We start from the raw sequence: 23,071 nt of genomic DNA on the forward strand, positions 1-23,071 counted from the left end.
CTTAAGAGTCATATCTAAGAGGTATATGCTATTATATAGCAGTTAGAGCCAAGAACTTAAGAGTCATATCTAAGAGGTATATGATATTATAGAGCAGTTAATAGAGCCAAGAACTTAAGAGTCATATCTAAGAGGTATATGATATTATAGAGCAGTTAGAGCCAAGAACTTAAGAGTCATATCTAAAAGGTATATGATATTATAGAGCAGTTAATAGAGCCAAGAACTTAAGAGTCATATCTAAGAGGTATATGATATTATAGAGCAGTTAGAGCCAAGAACTTAAGAGTCATATCTAAGAGGTATATGATATTATAGAGCAGTTAGAGCCAAGAACTTAAGAGTCAGGCATAAAAGGTAAATAATGACAAGATATAGTTTGAGCCGAGAACATACACTTAATATCTAAAGCTGTAATATAGATCTAAAAATAAGAGAAAAAGTATGCCACAAACACCTACTCTTGTATACAATTTTTAAAATTCCTTAAGAGTACTATTACTTAGGGAAACTATCTTTGTTGAACTCTCCTAATTCCTAAATATCCTATCAAAACCCAACAACAAAAAATTGAAGAAAAATAAGATAAAGATTAATATTAAGTAGTGAACTAAAACACGTTGTTGGCTCTAACTGTTGTGAGCCTAAACAAGACCGGATATTGAATTCTCATCAGTTTTACCAACTTGTATTCACTCAGGTGAATAGTGAACATAAGAACATTTAAATATAATACAATCATTTAGGTGAATAATGTTATCTCATATTTTTGCTAAAGAATTCGACAGACATTTTCATTTGCCATTTTAAATTGATCTATTTTGTTACAATATTGTAATATTTAGTTTAATTATATAATTATCAAAAATATTTTCCAATTAATCCCATATGTGTATCTCAAAATTAAGCTACAGATCATAGTGACTTGATATTTAACGAATTATATGTTTTTTAGGGTTTTTTACTGAAAAATCTAAAATCGTTGTTTATAACTGTTATTTTAATGGAATCATTCTTTTAACTAAAACCTTTTGTAAGAATATAAGTTTTATAAGGTCCCTTATGCCAAAAGTTTTACACCAATAAATGCATATATAAGTAAAGGTCGGCAAACGTCCATTTTGCTCCCGATTCAAAGAGGGAAGGACTTGAAAAATAGGTTTAAATCATTTCATTTAAATCTAAAAATAGAATGGTCTATAAGAATAACCAGTAAGGATCTATGCAAAGCTTACATAAAAAAACGAGAACCTAATCGGTTCAGTAGTTAATGAGATCTAAAGCTTTAAACAAATGAAACTTACTTCTTTATAAAATAGGATATAAGTTGATTTTAGATATTTTAATTTGAACTTAATTGTAAAATTACAAATAATTTTATATTATTTGCGGATGTGTATTCTTTTATCAATTGGTGGATGTGGCAGCGATCCTTGAATGAAAGTTTGAGTTGAAAGTAATTAAGAAAATCTGTCAAACTTTGATGGCATTTCAATTTTAAGATTAGAATATTTTAAAATGTTGTTCTACATTGTGCTCGCAGTTTTGGCTTATTTTGTTTTTAAGGTAATATTTTTATGAGGCAAACCTTTTCTTTTACTTATGTCTGTGCGTCAGTAGATTCAATTTATTCCAAAATAAGAGGGGGGTATTGTGAAAAAGCGCCAGATTTTCTATTCAAGTCTTTGGAACTGTTTTAGTTACTTTCTTTTTTGACATGTTACATGTTTATTTATGTACAATATTTGTCCTTGTTAACAAGATGACTTTTAAATGAAAACACTAAAACTTTCTATTTAAATATAAATTTTGTTTTAGGGAATGAAAGTCGAGTATATTGGGGTTTACCCACAACCTAATTTAATGTCTTATTTCAAGACATTTTTCATTTATTCTCTCATTCAACTAAGGTAAGCTTTGCGCATCCCCCGGGTGGGGGGATGTTAAGATGGTAGAACACCCTCCTTCAAAAGAAGCTTATTTGTAAATGAGAACCATGTCGGTCCAGAGTTACATACAACGACACACACAGACATTCTGCTACTTTTAAATATTCATAATTTTAAATAATTTAAGTTTTAAAATTATTTTTTTTAGAAAATGGAAAGCTGCAAAAGACGCAAAAAATGCTGGGAATGCAGGAATTTCTCAGTATGTTATAGTTCTTTATATTCCAATAAAGTTCGCTTCATGATGTGGTTGTCAACACTTAAGATAATAGCCTTAAACCATAATATTACCAGAAGATCCTAAGGTTCGATCAAATAGACGGTCAGACAAGCATCGATCTTCATTTAGGGGCATTGTATTCACAGATGGAGGAAAAAAAGCCAAATCCTTCCCAAGACCTTTTCTATTTTTTGAAAATTTTTTCGGGACGAACATATATCCAACTAATTTAGTTACAGGTGAAAAAAACCTTTTGAGAAATGTAAATGTAAATAGTTGCTGGAAGTACTAAAGAAGCTGGTTATGGTGTTAAATCAACACAGGATGTCGCCAAGTTAGAGGCTGCTCAGGTATTCCTGTCGATCTTTTTTGCTGTTATCATATCAACTTACGATGCTGTTTATAGTGCCTATAAAAATGACGTCATACAATACAAATTACCTTTGATAGGCCAATACAAAGACCAATGGCAGGCTAGTATAAATTTTAAATGACCAATGGTAGGACAGTATGACGTCATTTTTATATAATGCATAAAAGGGCACCATAAAAAGCTTCTCAACTTGCACCTTATATTTTTATGCTTGAAATATCCATCTTATAACCCCTGTTAAAATTTGTGTCCCCAAGGGCTGAGGTCTCAGGTTAATTATAAATTACTCTTATTTTTTTTCATTTCTACAATAGCCACCTCTGATTTAATGCCAGAATGCAACTCTAAAGTACAGGGACTATTTTAACAGGAGTTACTACTTACAAATAAAAGTCACAACATTTAAAAAAAAATAAGTCTTCTTAATCATTGATCAAGAATTTTTTAAAATGAGATTGTGTAAAATGCTTAAAATTATCACCTACTATTATAATCACCAAAAAATGATTAGTAGACAATGCATTGTTAAGAGAGATTGTTATGGATAGAATACTTATTTGTTACAGACATGATTTTACTTGTTTTTAGGATTTAGAGAGTGAGCCATTGGCCATTGATGCAGTTTTATTTACTGGTGGCTCACAGGATGGAAGATATATGGTTATATCAGCTGCTAGAAGACAAAGTAAGTTTTATTAACTAGTGGCTCACAGGATGGAAGATATATGGTTATATCAGCTGCTAGAAGACAAAGTAAGTTTTATTTACTAGTGGCTCACAGGATGGATGATATATGGTTATATCAGCTGCTAGAAGACAAAGTAAGTTTTATTTACTGGTGGCTCACAGGATGGATGATATATGGTTATATCAGCTGCTAGAAGACAAAGTAAGTTTTATTACTGGTGGCTCACAGGATGGAAGATATATGGTTATATCAGCTGCTAGAAGACAAAGTAAGTTTTATTTACTGGTGGCTCACAGGATGGAAGATATATGGTTATATTAGCTGCTAGAAGACAAAGTAAGTTATATTTACTGGTGGCTCACAGGATGGATGATATATGGTTATATCAGCTGCTAGAAGACAAAGTAAGTTTTATTTACTGGTGGCTCACAGGATGGATGATATATGGTTATATCAGCTGCTAGAAGACAAAGTAAGTTTTATTTACTGGTAGCTCACAGGATGGAAGATATATGGTTATATAAGCTGCTAGTAGACAAAGTAAGTTTTATTTAATGGTGGCTCACAGGATTGAAGATATATAGTTATATCAGCTGCTAGTAGACAAAGTAAGTTTTATTTACTGGTGGCTCACAGGATTGAAGATATATGGTTATATCAGCTGCTAGTAGACAAAGTAAGTTTTATTTAATGGTGGCTCACAGGATTGAAGATATATAGTTATATCAGCTGCTAGTAGACAAAGTAAGTTTTATTTACTGGTGGCTCACAGGATTGAAGATATATGGTTATATCAGCTGCTAGTAGACAAAGTAAGTTTTATTTACTGGTAGCTCACAGGATGGAAGATATATGGTTATATCAGCTGCTAGTAGACAAAGTAAGTTTTATTTAATGGTGGCTCACAGGATTGAAGATATATAGTTATATCAGCTGCTAGTAGACAAAGTAAGTTTTATTTACTGGTGGCTCACAGGATTGAAGATATATGGTTATATCAGCTGCTAGTAGACAAAGTAAGTCTTATTTACTGGTGGCTCACAGGATGGAAGATATATGGTTATATCAGCTGCTAGAAGACAAAGTAAGTTTTATTTACTGGTGGCTCACAGGATTGAAGATATATGGTTATATCAGCAGCTAAAAGACAAAGCAAGTTCTATCTACTGGTAGAAAGGGTTGGGTAGTGAAATTGCTATAAAGAAAAAAATTACAAGAGCTTTTTTTTGTTGAAAAATTGTGTTTGCTTTGAAGTTCTATCAAATAAGGTTATAAGACTAAAATTCTATTTTTACTATTATGAATTAAAGATATATTTTAAATTTTAGATAATGTACTCCAGTGTATCTTTACAATTCATATTCCTGGCCTCGGCACTTTGACTCATCCTAATCATCCTGACACTACATTAATTCAGGTATCTATCTGTCTATCTATCTAATACCTATCTATCTCTCTAGGCTCAGCTCACTGATTGGACTCCAAGACAAAGATCGTTCAACCAAAGAGTTGGTTGTCTGTTGGAAGTTACTTAACCTTTTGCCCCAGGTGTTTCGATAGAAAAGAATAGATTTGTCGCCACCCCCCCCCCCCCTCTAGTTATCCTAGGTTGTTAGACCTGTCGTTAAAGTGTCATGGACAGCAGCCTCGCCAGCTTTAATAAGTTAGTTGTCCTTCTTTCTATCTATCTATACAGGCTCCTTAGATATACCACACTTTTCTGGGATCTTGCTGTGTCAAGTATCAACTGTTGGGAATATCAAAGGATGACTCCATGCAAAATTTAAGCCGGATCCGGCCAAAACCGGACGTGAATTTTATGAAAAACCGGTTTTTTCCGGTTTTTGGGGGTATCTGTAAATCGATTCAGCTGGAGCAAAACCGGTTAGAGGTACAAAAAATTTTACTTCACATGAAATTTAGCCAATGCAATTGCCTACAAAAATGTACTTCATCATCAACTTGATTGGACAACTCTTTCCCCTCCTAAATGTCCATTAAAACCTCGAAAACGGCAAAAATCGCCAAAAATCACACCTTCGGCGGCAAATAACGGCTAAACGGTCAGCCGGAGGCGAATGAAACACAAATAAAGAAATGTCTGCCTCAAAAAGTTGTTCAACATAAAAGAGATGATTGAAGTCTCTAAAACGACTCCTTCCCCTCCTTTAAGGGGAAAAACTGAAAAAACGTGATTTTCAAAAGTATGCCCACTTCGTGGGTGTGGGGGGCACTGAACCCGTCACCCCAGGGTCACCAAATATAAAGTCTAGGCGGCCCACAATGCTGAATTTTTACCAAGTGAAAGTCTTGTGTCATTATCTCTTATGAGAAAAAAGTTATTAATTAATTAAAATTTTAAATTGTGATTTTTTGATGGATTTCTTTGATGAAATGACAGGCTGGTCAATTTTTAGGCCATTTTTTGCTGTTTTCGGCCCGCCACGCCCAAACGGTTTGAGATAATCTCACGGGACCTTTTGCCTGACCTAAGCCTGGTTATTTGTAAGGTCTAAGGAAAAAAAAATCCCGGATTGGATGAAGCACGACGTGGCTGCGTGCCGTCAAAAATCGCTGGTCAGCTTATTTTGCCCCCTCAAACCCTCACCTTGTGCCATTTTTCTGTGTAAAGATTATAATTATAATCTTTTGCGTAAGTCTGTTTTTTTCCTAGACCTCACAAATAACCAGACTTAGGTTGGGCGAAAGGTCCTGTGAGATTATCTCAAACCGTTTGGGCGTGACGGCCCAAAAACCGCAAAAAATGGCCTAAAAATTGACCGGCCTGTCATTTCATCAAAGAAATCCATCAAAAAATCACAATTTGAAATTTTAATTAATTAATAACTTTTTTCTCATAAGAGATAATGACACAAGACCTTCACTTGGTGAAAATTCAGCATTGTGGGCCGCCTAGACTTTATATTTGGTGACCCTGGGGTGACGGGTTCAGTGCCCCCCACACCCACGAAGTGGGCTTACTTTTGAAAATCACGTTTTTTCAGTTTTTCCCCTTACAGGAGGGGAAGGAGTCGTTTTAGAGACTTCAAGCATCTCTTTGATGTTGAACAACTTTTTGAGGCAGACATTTCTTTATTTATGTTTTATTCGCCTCCGGCTGACCGTTTAGCCGTTATTTGCCGCCGAAGGCGTGATTTTTGGCGATTTTTGCCGTTTCCGAGGTTATAATGGACATTTAGGAGGGGAAAGAGTTGTCCAATCAAGTTGATGATGAAGTACATTTTTGTAGGCAATTGCATTGGCTAAATTTCATGTGAAGTAAAATTTTTTGTACCTCTAACCGGTTTTGCTCCAGCTGAATCGATTTACAGATACCCCCTAAAAACCGGAAAAAAAACGTTTTTTCATAAAATTCACGGCCGGTTTTGGCCGGATCCGGCTTAAATTTTGCATGGAGTCATCCTTTGATATTCCCAACAGTTGATACTTGACACAGCAAGATCCCAGAAAAGTGTGGTATATCTAAGGCTTCAGAGAGACAGGATGGTGTGCAGGAGGTATACAGCTGAAGCAAGTGGTGCCTTTGAAAAAATATATCTATCTTTCTATCTATACAGGCTCCTGGAGAGACAGGATGGTGTGCTGGAGGTAAAGAGCTGAAGCCAGTGGTGCCTATGAAAAAATATATCTATCTATCTATCTATACAGGCTCCTGGAGAGACAGGATGGTGTGCTGGAGGTATAGAGCTGAAGCCAGTAGTGCCTATGAAAAAATGGTCAATTAAGTACAAAGGAGATATGATTCTAGAAATGGAGAGTGGTAATTAATTTTTCCTTGTAATTCCTATATTCTACAGTAATTAGTTGTCTCTTTGTCCATATGTCCAGTAGGATCTCGTTAACCACTAAACCACAACGTCATGTAAGCTCAAAAAACATTGTTTAAAGAAATATTTGATTTGAGTTGCACTTTGATTAATATTTAAGTTTCTATCAATATCAATGTTTAAATTTTAACTTACAAACCAAAATAACAATAATTAATTTTGGGATAATTCACCCCTAAAAAAAATTATCCTTACTAAAGAAGAACTTCTTTTAAACAACTAAAATTGAAAATTTACATTCCCCCAGTGGCCTCTAGGGGCGTAGATGCTGGTTATATTTTAAGTAAAGCATATAATGTTTGAGGAGGGAGCAAGCTGTGCCAGGTTGCTCTGACGGGCGAGTACAACTCAGACCTTGAGTATTTTGATTTTGACAGCGATATGGAGCCCTTAGTTGTGGCCAGGGCCATGGCCAGAGAAGTTTGGGATAGACAATACTTTCAACGTATTAGGTATAGTTAGGGTTTAGTTTACTAATTTATCAATGATAAGCTACGTTTGTTGCAGGAAAAAACTATTTGGTAATTATACCTTATTTTTTGTAATTTTTGGGGCAAAGCTAACGTTTTTATCTGGCCCCAAAATATTATTTTTGATTTTTTTCGCTTGTTGGCTATGCCTTATTCCTGGGTTCCGTTGCAGGAATGGATTAAAGCTTGGCTAAAAATGACAATAATTGATTTTTTATAATTAGCAGCCTTCAGTTGGCCTTTTTAGCATTCTGCTGTCACTTCATATTAATTAACAATATGCAGCTGTAAAAAGCATCTTTTGATGCAAATTAGCTGCTCTTTTGTATGAAAATTATCATTAAATACTAAACGAAAAGTTTTATCAGGTTATCAGTAAAATTATTGTTAGCTTGGTATTGTTGGCCTAACTTTGATCCTAACTGTTTTTGTTTTCTTCAGAGGCGCCCATCAGAATCATTATGAACAGTTTGGTATTCTAAAGGCAAATGTTCTTATTGATCAGGTAAAAATTTATTCAAGTATTGCTTTGAAACCGATAAATATCCGGTATATAAGAATGGGTTCTAAGACACACTGAAAAATCATGTATCGCATCATATCCAGTTGTCTACGAATATAAAATGTACAATCGTAATATCAAACGAGTTTTATATCCGCGGAAAGCTGTATAGCTAGGTAACTATTTCTACACAAAAAACAAGGACAATTATTTCCATAACTAGCAAGTAACACAAGAATAATGGACCCTACTTGGCTATTTTATAATCTAACTCTAAGGCATGTTTTCGAACTGTTGAAAATTTGTGTCAAAATTATATCAAAATAGCTAAAGATATGTTTAACATGGACGTACTGACTTATTTGAAATATTTATAAAGTTGCTACACCTTGTATATAAACTGTAAGTTACAAGAATAAACAAGCAAAGTTTGAAATAGATAGAACGATTTACCATGCCTAAATCAACGATTAGAGCTATCCGATGCAAATCATCGGACCAACCCAAACCGCAGAAAAGTTTCGTCTTATTTCAACAAACTTATTAGGAGGAGTACAAACTGGATTTAAGTGTGATGAGAGACCATACACATGGATCTTCTAGAGACTGGAGGCTCATGCATAGATATGGTCTCCATAATTTTACTACAAGGTATGTACAGATAATAATAAATACTTCTAGAGAATGGAGACTCACGCATAGATATGGTCTCCATAATTTTACTACAAGGTATGTACAGATAATAATAAATACTTCTAGAGACTGGAGGCTCACGCATAGATATGGTCTCCATAATTTTACTACAAGGTATGTACAGATAATAATAAATACTTCTAGAGAATGGAGACTCACGCATAGATATGGTCTCCAATATTTTATTACAAGGTATGTACAGATAATAATAAATACTTCTAGAGACTGGAGACTCATGCATAGATATGGTCTCCATAATTTTACTACAAGGTATGTACAGATAATAGTAATACTTCTAGAGACTGGAGACTCATGCATATATATTGTCTCCATAATTTTACTACAAGGTATGTACAGATAATAATAAATACTTCTAGAGACTGGAGGCCTATTACATTGAATTTAATCTCATAAAATCATTTTTAAGGTCTGGACTGAAAGGATTTCTTGGAGTTATCAGCCAGCCTGAAACATTTTCACACCTAGGAATCATTTAACTTAATTATACATATTTCTGTCATAGATGTTATTTAGGATTCCACTCTAGTCAAAATTATGCATTACAACCCCTTAAATTATTTAAGTTTAATTTTCTACTAAAGGAAGTGCAAAAAATGCACATTTTTAAGAGTGCGCGGCTTGTGTCGTAGAACCTCAATTAACTCTACTTTTCAGAAATATAAATTCTATCTTTATGAAGTCTGTACTTTAGTTAACCCGTTAAAAATTTAGCTTATAATTCAACCACCTTTGCTACTATTGTTCGTAATCGTCCTTGTTTACTAATTTTGTTTTCCCTTTTCTCTGTATAATCCATCAGGGATCTAAACTGATAAGACGATGTCTGATGAATTAATCTACATCCCTAATGATGCACAAAATTACCCATTTGTAGATTACTGTTAGTGCTTGAAACATTTGGACACTCAACTAAATGAACCAAGCAATCAAAATTTAATAATAGTCCCAAAGGTTGTTAAGCAACGAATAAGAAACCGTTATTAAAAGACTTTGGGGATTGTGTGTAATAAAAGAGCCCAATGTTCTCTCTCTCTCTCCCTGATAATCCATACTCTTTAACCAGACAGACAACCAATATTTGGGGTTTCCAATATTCACTTCTCTTTCTTTATTTTCTTATTTACTTAAAGGGAAGCTCTGAGATATCAATTTAAAATGTATAGTAATAATTTTTACATGAAGCATTAGAAAAAAAACAAGGATAACAACATCCATAAAAGCGTAACTCAGAAACGGTATAGTAGGAACAGGATAAACGAACGTTAACACATGTAGAGTGTCAGAACTGAATAATCAGAATATAAATGTATGAAAGTTGAAACAAAATTGTAAGAACCGCTAAAATATTTGGGTATAGTCCTTTCCACGACATCCCTCCATAAGGAGCGATTCTTCGTATTTTTAAAATGGCTTTTTATAGGTTATTTTAGGTTAGGTTAGGTTATATTGTGTTAGGTGATTGCCCCACAGGGTTAGGTAATTGGCCCCGCATGGTTAGAGCCCCCCGCAGGGGCTAGAAATAGGAGAAAAGCTACTGTAAAAATACGAAGAATCGCTCCTTATGGAGGGATGTCGTGGAAAGGACTATACCCAAATATTTTTTTAATATCTGCCCTACTAATCTCAATAATTTCTCAAAACAAAATACTAAATTTAATAAGCCAATACTTATATCAATAAGATTCATAGGCAGACTTTACTCTTAATATAATATTATAAATATTATATAACATATGATATACTAGTATTATAGAATCAATTTATATGAATGCATATTGGTTTATGCTGATGCCTTGCCTATAAAAGCAGGGATTTAGAGCATAGTTATTTACGCATCGTATTATAAACAACTTTCCACGGATATAAAAATGTACAGTTATAAAATAAAAAAAACAGTTTCTTAGCATCGAGATAATTTTCAGTATGGCTAAGAACCGGTTCTAATCCACTGGATATTAAACGGTTTCGAAACCAAAGTGAAAAGCACCTATTTAAGGGCTGAAAACTAGACTTATAAATAAATAACAAATTTAAAAATGGTTTACTTTTACGGAAAAAAACAGGTTTTAGATACTTTTTAGCATACTCTTCCCCAAAATTATTGTGTTTGGGATGTGAATTTTATTTTTTACAAAAAATCAAGTTCCTTATTTCCTTTGTGTATATAGTTTCTATATTTTATACAACCAGCATATTTTAAAACTTTTTTTGTGCACTACAACAAAAAAGAGACAAAGTTTGAACATAAATTTAAACACACTTCAATCATATGCTAAAAAATGCATTTACTACAAGAGATAAATGTATAACAAAAAAACGGGGCTATCTTACAAAATAACCTTTTAAGCACTGATAACCCCTTCCTTCGTTTTTATTTTGAAATAAATTGAAAATAAGGGAATTGGGGAGGAGGGTTAGTTTTTCGTTATTTTTGTTACTTTAGACCAGGCTAGCAAATGTTGAGTACCGGATCATTGGTTCCCACAAAGTTAGAGTATCGCAGGTAAAGGCCTTGCAGGTTTAGGCCCCCCGCAGGGGTTAGGAATAGGAAAAAATCTAATTCCCAACCTCCTCTAATTTTCAATTTAATTTAAAACAGAGGGGGGATAGGGGTGTTTAGCCTGCCACTTATAGCTATTACCAAAAAAGTAAATTCCCCTATCAAAACTAAAAGTACATTCTTCTAGTGTATATGTATTATGTATATCTCAAAAAAATTGATCTTTCAAATTAAAGGAATTCATTTTTTTCTCTTAAACGCTAATTAGAACCTAACCTAATTTTAAAAAGTTGAATGATGAAAAATATTGTAGAACTTGGATATATTTACACCCCTGATAAAGTAAAGCAGCCAGTTCAGGTAAAAATTTCATGGGGGAAGGAAGCGCTGGAAAGTATCATGTGTGACTTCATAAAAATACGTCTTAAAAGGAGGGATGAATTGAGAATTGAAGAAAACCGCTGTAAAAGAAATAGATTTAGAAGTATCTTTATGACAAAATTTTCATTCATATTTTCATATGGTGCGCTTAGTCCACCCCAAGCTTGAAAAACCCCTTACACCTATTGAGTTTTCGGAGCCCCCTAAAATAAAAAGATTGGTTGTCCTTGTGGTATGAATATATTGGGGGATAAACACCCTCTGGGGGTTAAATATCTTTTATCTTTTAGGGTCGAGGGGGTAAAAAAATACTGTGCGCTTCCTCCACCCCAGGCGTAAAATTCCCCTTACACTATTGAGTTTTTTGTAGCCCCCCCAAATGTAAAGCTCAGTCGTCCTTATAATATGAATTTGTTTAAAATTTGTATTTGTTAGGAGGTTGACCTTGACCTTTGGAAATTAGGAGAGGGCGGGTTAGATCCTTCAGACTGTGGATTTAGGTAAACAAATTTTGCGTAGATTTGAGACAAATATAATATTTTTATTTACATCGGTATTAAGTATACACTATATATATGGCGTTGCTACACAAGACCAACTCTACAAAAGACCAACTAGGCGTTGCTACAAAAGACCAACACCTACAAAAGACCAACATTCAGAAAATCGTAATGCTAGAAGGTCTAAAGCTGCAAATGGTCTAACATTATATCTGTATTTATCAAATTAATAAAATTAAGGCTTTAAATAGATTGTAAACGACACAATTACAAGAATAAGCAGAAATTTAATTTTTTTGTATCAATGCAATGTAATAAAATAATTGCATGAAAATCTTCCAATTTTAATGATAAAAATCTTAAATCTTCCAAGTTTGATGATAACAATCTTACAATTTCAATGATAAGAATCTTAAATCTTCCAATTTTAATGATAAAAATCTTAAATCTTCCAATTTTAATGATAAAAATCTTAAATATTACAATTTTATTGATAAAAAAATCGTTACATTCCAACATTCAGCAACGAATGGTAATCTTTTGATGAAATGGAAGAAATGCATTGCTTTATTAATAAATTTGATGTTTATTAAACAATATAGTTGTCTCAATTGATATTTTGTTTGGTAGACCTTGTGTAGGTGTTGGTCTTTTGTAGGTGTTGGTCTTATGTATGTGTTGGTCTTTTGTAGGTGTTGGTCTTTTGTAGAGTTGGTCTTTTGTAGGTGTTGGTCTTTTGTAGAGTTGGTCTTTTGTAGGTGTTGGTCTTTTGTAGAGTTGGTCTTTTGTAGGTGTTGGTCTTTCGTAGAGTTGGTCTTTTAAAGCAACGCCCTAAATATTAATTTAAAAACAAGGAATTTTTTTATAGATATTCTTAGGAATAAATATTATATTTTCCATATAGCACAGTTTTTGCTCCTCCTTTTTGGCTTCACCAAAAATAAGATATTGATGTTAGAAATGTAGATTGTATAGCCGCCTTTCCTTTCAACGGCTCTGTTTACTTCAAGGAACTGTAAGGCTTCGGCTCCAGTCGTATTGGTGTAACTTTAAGTCTAAAAAGTAAACTTTTCTAATCAATAGGCAAGCCTGACCTTTATATAATTATTTGATTTTGAAGCTTTTTTAGAGCCTATAAAAAATGGCGTTATACTGGCCTACCATTAGTCAATTCAAATGTATACTTGCCTGATATTGGTAATATAGTCTGTGTATTGGCCTATATTTGGTCATTTCTATTGTATGACGTTATGTTTTTTATAGGGACTATAAACAGCTTCTTTGATTCTCATATTAATGATATTTCAGATTTAAGGCTGGCGGCAAATGGTATCAGGTTCAGGTAAAGTTTTTATATTAACAAAGAAATTAGCGACTTGAATTTTATAATTTAACCTTTCAAAGATTTATTCCAATTCAACTAACTTTATAAGTTAATATAAGTCAAATAAAATCGTACCGAAAGTTTTTTATTAATCTATGGCTGAAGCTAATAGCCATCTTTTATTTTGTTTAACCCTGGAAGGAACCCAGCTATAGAAATATGTGTCCGAAATAATCTATTATAATTTGACAAGGTTGAGGTGCTGAAGAAAGTGGAAGTTATGTTTGGAGAGAATTGGGAAGCAAGAGTAATTGAAAGATTTTGTAGGTATAAATATACACCTCTCCTAGTACATACATTTTGTTGACGTAATATAAACATAATCTGTGGAATGTCAAAATATCGTGAATTTTACAAAGCATTTGATTGTGTTAAAAACAGAGCAATGTTTGAAAACACCACATAAAAGTAAACCTTTTCGAACTATAAATACTTTCCTTTCTTTACATAATTGTGTGTCCAATTCTGTTAGGCAACCAAATTATTTAAAATCTATTTTTTCAATGGCTAATTTATCAATTAATCAACTTTAGATTTAATGAATTTAGGAATAATAAAAAAAACTAATGTAAAAAGGCCACTACAATGGATTTATTATTACTTGGATCTTACACCAGATTTTCATGTTTTTTTTTCTAAAATGAACCTTGTTGCGGGGTTAAGTAACAATCTCCCCCATCCTCACCTACTGGATAAACGAACTGACAAATAAATGACAGGGGAAATAGCAACCTTAATTTACGACAATTCTTCACCTGTCTTAATATCCATATATACTCACATCCATTGCTTCTATTGACGTCATCGTTTTTGTTGTTATATACAGGTATAAAATCAACGATGAAGCTGGTTGGGGAGTTTCAGAATGGGAATATAGACACAGGTAAACAAAAATTATCTTCTTATCAGGGAGGGAGTGGGGACATTGAACTGTAAATTATGCCATTCTCCAAAGTAATTTTTATTCGTTTCTCAAAGCTTTGGGTTCTTTTATTACATCTTGATAAAGTATAAAGTAGCATTGTACAAATATTTAGAAGGGATTATTTTGTTTATCATAATTGGGGGAAGGGAAGTTAATTGAAGGGAGGAAGCGGTGTCAGTATACATCAATTTGTATTATCTTATACCTTGATTTCGCTAAATTTTATTATGTCTATAAGTAGAGCAACAATAATTAGTAATAACATTTGATGGGTTTAACTTTAACAGATAAAAACATTCAAAGATAAAGGGTGTTTAAAAAGACCAATCGCTTCACTCTTTTCAATATAAACCCTACAGTTTTAGTCAAAAACTAACAAAAAATGACACAAATCATGTCCAAGCAATAACAATGAGAAAACACTATTGAATTTTGATTTCTACTCACCTCTCCTGAGCACTACAGCTCGAGTCCTAGCCCCTGTGGAGAATTTTTCCTTATGTGGAGGTTAATAATCAATAAATCGTCTGAAGTACTTAAAATCTTTTAGATAGACCCCATAATGTTTAGAATTTTTGATGGAGCATGTAAAGACCTTTCCGTAGACACCTTAATCAGGTTTAACTCAATTCTAGCCAATTTGGCATAATAAAGACAGACCCATAAAACATTTAGACATGACGGGTCTCTCTAGTTCTTGATGTTTGACAGATCTTTCTTTTCGATGTCAAAATGGCTCAGATTGTGTTAGAAACCTGATAAAGGTGTCTATAGAAAGATATTGACATGCCCCATCAAAAATTCTAAACATTGTGGGTTCTATCTACAAGATTTTAAGTACTTAAGAGGGTTTGTTCTTTGTTTTAAAGACAGAGCAGTCATGTCTCAATGTTTGATGGGTCCGTCTTTTTGATGCCAAATTGGCAAGGATTGGGTCAGAAATCTGGTTAATGCATCTATAGAAAGGGTTTTATATGCCCCATCAAAAACTCTTTACATTATGGGGTCTATGTACAAGATTTCAAGTACTTTAGACAGTTTATTCTTTTAAAAAAAAGTCAAAACTGTCTTAATTTGTAATAAAATATGCACTCTCCACGTAGGGAAAAATGTTCCACAAGGGTTAGGACTCGAGCTGTAGTGCTCAGGAGAGGTGAGTAGAAATTAAAATTCAATAGTGCTTTCTCATTGTCATTGCTTGGACATGATTTGGGTCATTTTTTGTTAGTTTTTGACAAAAACTGTAGGGTTTATATTGAAAAGAGTTAAGCGATTGGTTTTTTTTTAAACACCCTTTAGAACAATCGAAGATGATAATCACCCACATTCTTCGCAAATATTACCTAGGCTAAATTCTAAACAAATTTCTTGACTAGCCTAGAAATTATGATTACTATAGCCTTACATAGAAATATAAGTTTTAAGACTTAAGAAACCCTAACTCATATACTAGCCAAAGAAATTTGTAGGATTTGGTCCGTTATGTGTCAGATTCTGCCTTAGATAGATGATTTTAAAAGAAGGGGGAAAAAGGGTTGTGGATTGATTTGACCTTTCCATCCCTGCCTCAATCTTTGTATTCCAGCATGTCCTATGTACTTGTTATTTGTCTAGACTGACTAAACAAAAACTTTTTGTTAGAAGCAACTCTTTAAGTCAAGTCACCTTACCTTTAAATTGTCCTTTTTTACTTGAATTTAACATACTTGTCTACAATCTTACATGTTTAATATTATTTATGCACTTATAACTAACTTAACATTTCGAAAGGCTTCGCCATTATAAGACATAATCTCCCTTGTTGGTATTCTAGTTAAATAAACACACAAAATTGCATTGTGATCTTACTCACAGAGAGAGAGAGAAGGGGGGGGGGGACAATGGGCTGTTTATTACGATAGTCTACAAAGTTTTAAAATAAAGTTTTCTTATTCGTTGGCTTAACAACTTTGGTGAATTTTCGTTTGTTGATTCTTTAAGATAAGTGTTAAAACGATTCAACCACTAATTTTAATCTACAGAAGGGATAATTTTGTGTTTCACTATTGAGGATGTACACCAATTTATCGGTCATGGTCTTATCCATTTAGATCCCTGTCTTACTCATGTTTTTTTTTCTCTTATTGGGGCACCATACCGCAAACTGTTAGTGGATGAAAAAACAAACTATAAAAATCCAAAGCATAATTTATAAAGTCGATCTCTCAGTTCTTAAAAGAATCCGTCAAAAAAAGTGGCGGATTCTGGATTCTTATTTTTGGCGGATTCCGGATTCGGATTCTAGCAGTATTTTAAAAGGCTTTTTAAAAAAATAAATGAAGCATGAAAAGCTGTGAAATGAAAATAAATATATTTTGATGTCATGTGACCACTGTACAGCCAATTAGAAGGCTTAGTTGACGGTGGGTGAATTACAAGCTCATCACGTGATCGTTGGCTGGACAATGAGAGCTCTGCGTTACCAGTTGATCTCTGAACTTTGTGGTTTATGTGGAAAGAGATGGGGGGTGGGGGAGGGGGTTGTGTGTGTGTGTGGCGGTGGGGGGGTTGTGTGTGTGTGTGTGGGGGGGGGGGGGTGATCTTTGCCTTCAAAAGAGGGAGTTGGAAGAAAAAACTCAAGACGCTAATTTTAGCCTACCAATTAAGAATCCGGAATCCGCTATTAAAAAACGGATTCCGGATCCGGATTACAAAATTGGCCCAAAAATTGGGCAGATTCCGGATCCGGATTGCCCACCCTAAGGTTTACTTATTGAATTGCATGGAAATTAGAGTAAAACAATAGAGGGGGGAGGGGTTAAATAACTGTATGTCCCCTTCCCGAGGAACCTGAGCCGACTTTCAATTGGGTCTTAAAAAATCAACAAATAGCATCGGGAATATTAACACAGCCAAGTCGCTACAATAGAGCAGAGAGTAATTTGCTAGCAGATGGAAAAGGTCCTCAACAGGGGGGTCCAGGAAGTTGAATGGATATACTATAGATTTATTGCTTGGACCATGACATGCCTTTACCAAAATATATATTATTAACTATCCTTAGTCAACTATATATGGCATTAAATAAAACTGACTGACATATTCATACAGGATGATACGTAAATTTTAGGTTTATACTAATGTATTCTGGTGAATTAAGCTAAGATCACAGCATTTTAACCCTTTTTCGGCATCTGATAGAACTAGAGGACTGCAAAGTTTTGTGCAGATCCCCTGTTTGGTGACATGAAAAGTCATTATCCTTCACAAGTTCACCCCTTTATATAGCAGCCTTTGTTTTTGGGTATTTATCTAAAGAAAAAAATTACAACGACTAAAATTGTGTTATGTGAAAATAATTTTAGAGAGGGAAAGAATAAGAATACATCATGTTATACAGAAGTATCAAGTGAACAAGTATTGACTAGGGAAGCATCTTTTGAACAAATAGATGATACTATGAATGAAACACTTGTTGTAGTTGAAGATATTCAAGATTCAGATAAGTATGTTGTTACAATTTTTAACTAAGGAAACCAACATGTTTGATTGCACGTTCCCTGTTCTTATGTTCCATTAATGCTTAGCATTAAATATGAAGCGGCATGTTTTAAGGCATCGCTGAGAGATGAGATTTTCACTGTTTTGATTCATTGAGGAGTTCTTCCGGGAATAGTCCCTTTCGTAACATTGCGCCATAAGGGGCTATTCGTCGTATTTTTAAAATGGCTTTTTATAGGTTATTTTAGGTTATATTGGGTTAGGTGATTGCCCCCACAGGGTTAGGTAATTCATTGGCCCCGCAGGGTTGGAGCCCCCCGAAGAGGCTAGAAATAGGAGAAAAGCTGCTGGGAAAAATACGAGGTGCGATGTTACGAAAGAGGGGTTGTTACAGCAGAGGGTTTTGTGGGACATCCCCGTCCCCAACCACAACCATTCGAGGAGACCAACAACTCGAGCAACATCTGCTACACCAAAGCTCCAGAAGGAGCAGATGAATCACTTCAGCCAGGAGTTCTTCAATCTTTTTAATTCACTCGACAAGGAAGTATGCTAGTCGGAAGCTACTTCTGCTATTGCTTATCATCGCCGGCATCGAGCAGAACCCTGGACCTTGGACATGCCCACCTTGTACCAAGAACATCACAAGAGCTCACTATTCAGTTCAATGTACCTGCTGTTTATCCTGGCTTCACCTTAAATGTTCCCAACTTAAATCATTAAGAGCTAGGAAGGCTCTTAAGCAGTGGAAAGGCCCTTGCTGCACCCCCCTCCCACCTCCACCTCCTTCTTCCACACCCTCACCACCATCCTCACCATCAACTACACCCCCCACACATCATCAACAACAACCCACCAGCAGTGAACAAGAACTGAATATATGCCAAGTCAACATCAACGGCATCAAGAGCAAGAATACAGAACTGATGCACCTCATGACAACAGAGAACATCCATGTTGCCATGGTGCAAGAGACCAAGCTGACAGATAAATCTAAAGACATCAAAACACCAGGTTATACTCTTATCAGGGAGGACAGACGGAAAGACAAGGGAGGCGGCCTTGCCTTCCTTGTGAAGGAAAACATCCCTTTCCACAGCAACACCATCCCCAACAGCATCAAGAACAACGATGATGTTGAATTCCAGAGTATCTCCATCATAGGGAAAAAGGACAACATCACCTTAAACAACATCTACATCCCTCCTGTCTCTAGCTGTCAGCATGGCTCCAATCTTCCACTCCAGGATATCCTCTCCCACACCTCTGGCAACAGCCTCACCATCACAGGCGGGGACTTCAATGCCCACCATGCCAACTGGTACTCCAAGGGGGAAGAAGATGCCCGGGGACCCAAATTGGCTGATGAAATCAACGACTCTGACATGGGTATTCTTAACGAAGACCAGGACACCAGAGTCACCAGCCAAAACAACAGCTCCCCTGACATCACACTGGCAACATCATCCATCCTGCCATACACATCCTGGAGAGTGACATCCAGTCTTAACTCAGACCATCTACCAATCATAATCAAGCTTAGAGCAGACATCTCCACCAACTCAAAGTCTGACGACAAAGTTTACATTAACTTTGCCAAAGCTGATTGGACTGGATTCACCAAGTTTACTGAGACTAAGTTTTCCAGACTCCCTAACCCCACGTCATCTATAAAGGGGGAGAAAGCGTTCACTAAGATCATCAACAGGGCGGCCAGAAAGTTTATTCCCAAAGGTCGCATTGTTGATGTACAACACAACATCCCTTCCAGCAACGCAAACAAAATCAAGGAACGTGACGAGCTCCGTGTGCGCCAGCCAAATAGTGATCGCTTTCACCAGCTCAACAGGGAAATCCAACAAGAGATCAATGAACACCGGAAAACACAATGGCGAGACCACCTTGATAATTGTGAAGCAGGATCTCAAAAGCTCTGGAAAACCATTAAAGGCATCAGCCAGCCGCAGAAAACACCTACCAACACAGCTATTAAGTTCAATGGTAGGATAGTCTCAGCAAACGGGAAGATTGTAAACCTTCTCAATCGGCAGTACACCCCTGCAGCCTCTAAACTACCATCCAAAAAATTTCGCCGGACCATCAGGCAAATCAAGAAATTAAAGGCTGACAAAGTGTACAAATACACCCCTCAACAAGTCAAAGAGGCCATTAAAGCCTCTAAGAGCTCCAAGGCCATTGGACCTGACGGAATCTCTCCTGTCATGCTCAAACACCTTGGGGACAAGGGTGTAGAATATCTTGCCCAACTCTTTAACACCACCATCAACACTTCCATCATACCATCCATCTGGAAGACAGGCAAGATCATCCCGCTACTCAAGCCGGGTAAACCGATTGATGAAGGCAAATCCTATCGGCCAATCTCCCTCCTGTCTCCAGCTGCAAAGATCTTAGAAAAGCTCATCCTTCCTGAGCTCTCAGCAGCTGTAGACCTGCAAGATCATCAACATGGCTTCAGAAAGCACAGATCAACAGTGACAGCTTTACAGGAAGTAAACCATCACATTGCCAGCAACCTGAACAGACGGAAACCCTGTCACCGGACCATCCTGGTTGCAATCGACCTGTCCCGTGCCTTCGACACTGTTGATCATGAGTTGCTCCTGAATGATATCTTGCACCTCGAGCTGTCTGGCACCCTGATCAGATTCCTCTGCAGTTATCTACGCGGCAGACAACAATATACTGTCTTCCGTAACTGTAGAAGTAAATTCAGGGCTGTCAGACAAGGAGTACCTCAAGGAGGTGTACTTTCTCCCCTCCTTTTCAATCTTTACATGAGCACCCTGCCTACACCACCAGGCAACATCAAGCTCATTTCCTATGCAGACGACTGCCAGGTACTCAACTCGGGGCCCCTCATTGACCCAACCTGCCATGAAATAAACCCCTACCTGGACCAACTTGCCACCTGGTTCAAGGGCCACAGTCTTGAAATCTCCCCGGAGAAATCAACGGCCACAGTCTTCACCACTTTCAGCAATGAAATGAGTGTCACCCTCCCTATCACCATCCAAGGGAAAGACGTGCCGACTGTCAAGCACCCAACCATCCTTGGAGTCACCTTCGACCCGATGCACAACTTCGGGCAGCACGCCATCAAAACCAAGAAGAAGGTACAGCAGCACACTAACGTGCTAAAATGCTTGGCAGGGACTGACTGGGGTAAGTCAAAGGAGATTATTGTAAATACTTACAAGGCCATAGGTAGATCAGTTCTGAACTACGGATCACCGGTCTGGACGCCATCTCTGAGTAAGACGAACTGGGATGAGCTGCAAAGAGCACAGAACAGTGCTCTGAGAGTAGCAACTGGTTGTATTAAAATGTCACAGGTCAGTCATCTTCACCAGGAAACCAACATCCTCCCTGTGAAAGAACACAATGACATGCTAACGAACCAGTTCCTTCTCTCCATGCACCGCCCAGTTCACCCTAATCACCACCTTCTACATGAACCAATCATGCCTAGAGACAAGAGAAAGACCATCATCAACAATGTACCTCTTGTCAAACCCTATCTCAGAGATGGTGAACCGGTTGAACGCAACTACAAGAAACGGCTAAAGAAGATTCATGACGACGCTCACAGAGACTGTAGAAATAAATATCCTGCAAACAAAGTTTTAAACTCTCGACCCCCTGTAATTAATGTCCAGGAAGAAAAAGGCCTTACACGTATGACGCGGTGCACACTTGCCCAACTAAGATCAGGATATAGTTCTTTTCTACGGTCTACAACAAGCAGATTTGACACAGCACAGAGCATACGATGCCCAGATTGTAAATTAAATGACCACACAACTGAGCATCTTTTTAACTGTACAGCTAAGAACACTACACTCACCCCCTCTGACCTCTGGACGCAGCCCAAAAAGTGCGCAGAATTCCTTGGCATATGAAGTGACAACATCTGACCTCCAGATGGCTAACAACAACAACAACGAAAGAGACTTTACCCGTTCTTCCTAATGGTAGCCTAAATAAACATATATCTAAAGAAAACATTTCGAGTGGTGTCTTTTATTAGTCGGTAATACAAATTGGGGTCCTGAAATAGAATTGCAATGGGAATCTTTTACTGCAAAAAAATATATCTTGATGTAAAAGAATTTTAAAAGAGTTACAAGAAGTTTTAGTCATTTTAGATCTCTAACCACTGAACCGATTGAGTTTTCCATTTTAAGGAAGCTTTATACAGTGTGTTTTTTTTATGAGAACTTTTTTGAAAGCAATTTTACCCCTCTTATAGTTATCAGAATTTGATGATTGATGGCTTATTTTCTTCGTTTTTCAATGCAATTAATAGAACACCAAAAAAATATTTCAGTTTTTATTTAAAAAGTACAGTAAAATCTAAAATTCAAAACTTAGGTGTCAACATCTAAAAATGGTCTTATGCTCAAAAAATCTACCTTTTGCAAGAATGACTGCTAAACGCTTCAAAATTGAGATATAGGGCTAAAAATGTCTACAGATACTATTGGGGACATGTACTAGAACATATCAAAGTTTGAAGGTCATATCTCAACCAGGGAGGGAATACTGGCCCCCCAAAGTCGGCTACAGAAAATCCAATTTTTTTCTTGCAAAGGGTATAAGAAAAATGCGCTAAAACTATTTTTAGATGTTGACACCTAAGTTTTGAATTTTACATTTTACTGTACTTTTAAAATAAAAACTAAAATATTTTTTTGGTGTTCTTATAATTGCATTAAAAAACGAAGAAAATAAGCCATTAATCATTAAATTCTGATAACTATAAGTAGGGTAAAATTGCTTTCAAAAAGTTTTCATAAAAAATACACACTGTATAGGTCATGTGATGGTTTTAGTCTATTTTCAAATCAAGTTTTAGTATAATGTGCATATACCTAATAATCTATCTTTGAATTTCAGGGAGAGTGTATCATCTAAAGAGAGATCAAAGGCAAGCAATTCCTCTAGTAGTGGCTCCTCCTCTAGTGATAGTAGCAGTGAGGAGGATAAGTAGCAGCTACTTTGTTGTCCGTTCATGTGATTTTTATCTACATTATTTAAAATCATAATGAATGTATTATTGTAAATCTTTCGAAATGATTAAAGGCTGTAATAAATATATATTTCTGTGAAACGA

General features: G+C 35.8%; 1 protein-coding gene across 2 annotated transcripts; it reads left to right on the forward strand.

Moving 5' to 3' along the window:
• Positions 1 to 1,495: 1,495 nt before the first annotated feature.
• LOC145319228 (uncharacterized) lies at positions 1,496 to 23,071 on the forward strand. 2 transcript variants are annotated; one of them, XM_080161207.1, is made up of 18 exons: positions 1,496 to 1,566; positions 1,819 to 1,910; positions 2,098 to 2,139; positions 2,444 to 2,519; positions 3,131 to 3,227; positions 4,559 to 4,647; positions 6,900 to 7,011; positions 7,383 to 7,530; positions 7,990 to 8,053; positions 8,598 to 8,701; positions 9,171 to 9,226; positions 11,575 to 11,624; positions 12,081 to 12,145; positions 13,454 to 13,487; positions 13,723 to 13,796; positions 14,356 to 14,412; positions 17,799 to 17,939; positions 22,855 to 23,071. In XM_080161207.1, exons 1-18 carry the CDS (start codon positions 1,519 to 1,521, stop codon positions 22,946 to 22,948), a joined length of 1,443 nt encoding a protein of 480 aa, XP_080017333.1. In that variant the 5' UTR covers positions 1,496 to 1,518; the 3' UTR covers positions 22,949 to 23,071. The 2 variants fall into 2 exon arrangements, with proteins under 2 accessions (XP_080017333.1, XP_080017334.1); XM_080161208.1 differs by having other exon boundaries at positions 6,900 to 7,008.

This window comes from Acartia tonsa, chromosome 5, assembly GCF_053477335.1.
Source record: "Acartia tonsa isolate MP-2025a chromosome 5, ASM5347733v1, whole genome shotgun sequence".
NCBI classification, from domain to species: Eukaryota; Metazoa; Arthropoda; class Copepoda; order Calanoida; family Acartiidae; genus Acartia; species Acartia tonsa.

What these genes read in the sequence shown, in the direction of transcription:
- LOC145319228 (XM_080161207.1), top strand. Translation starts at nt 1,519, where the DNA reads ATGTTGTTCTACATTGTGCTCGCAGTTTTGGCTTATTTTGTTTTTAAG. An exon ending in GTAATTGAAAGATTTTGTAG is followed by an intron (nt 13,797 to 14,355) that starts GTATAAATATAC and finishes TGTTATATACAG; the next exon opens with GTATAAAATCAACGATGAAG. An exon ending in GATATTCAAGATTCAGATAA is followed by an intron (nt 17,940 to 22,854) that starts GTATGTTGTTAC and finishes TTTGAATTTCAG; the next exon opens with GGAGAGTGTATCATCTAAAG.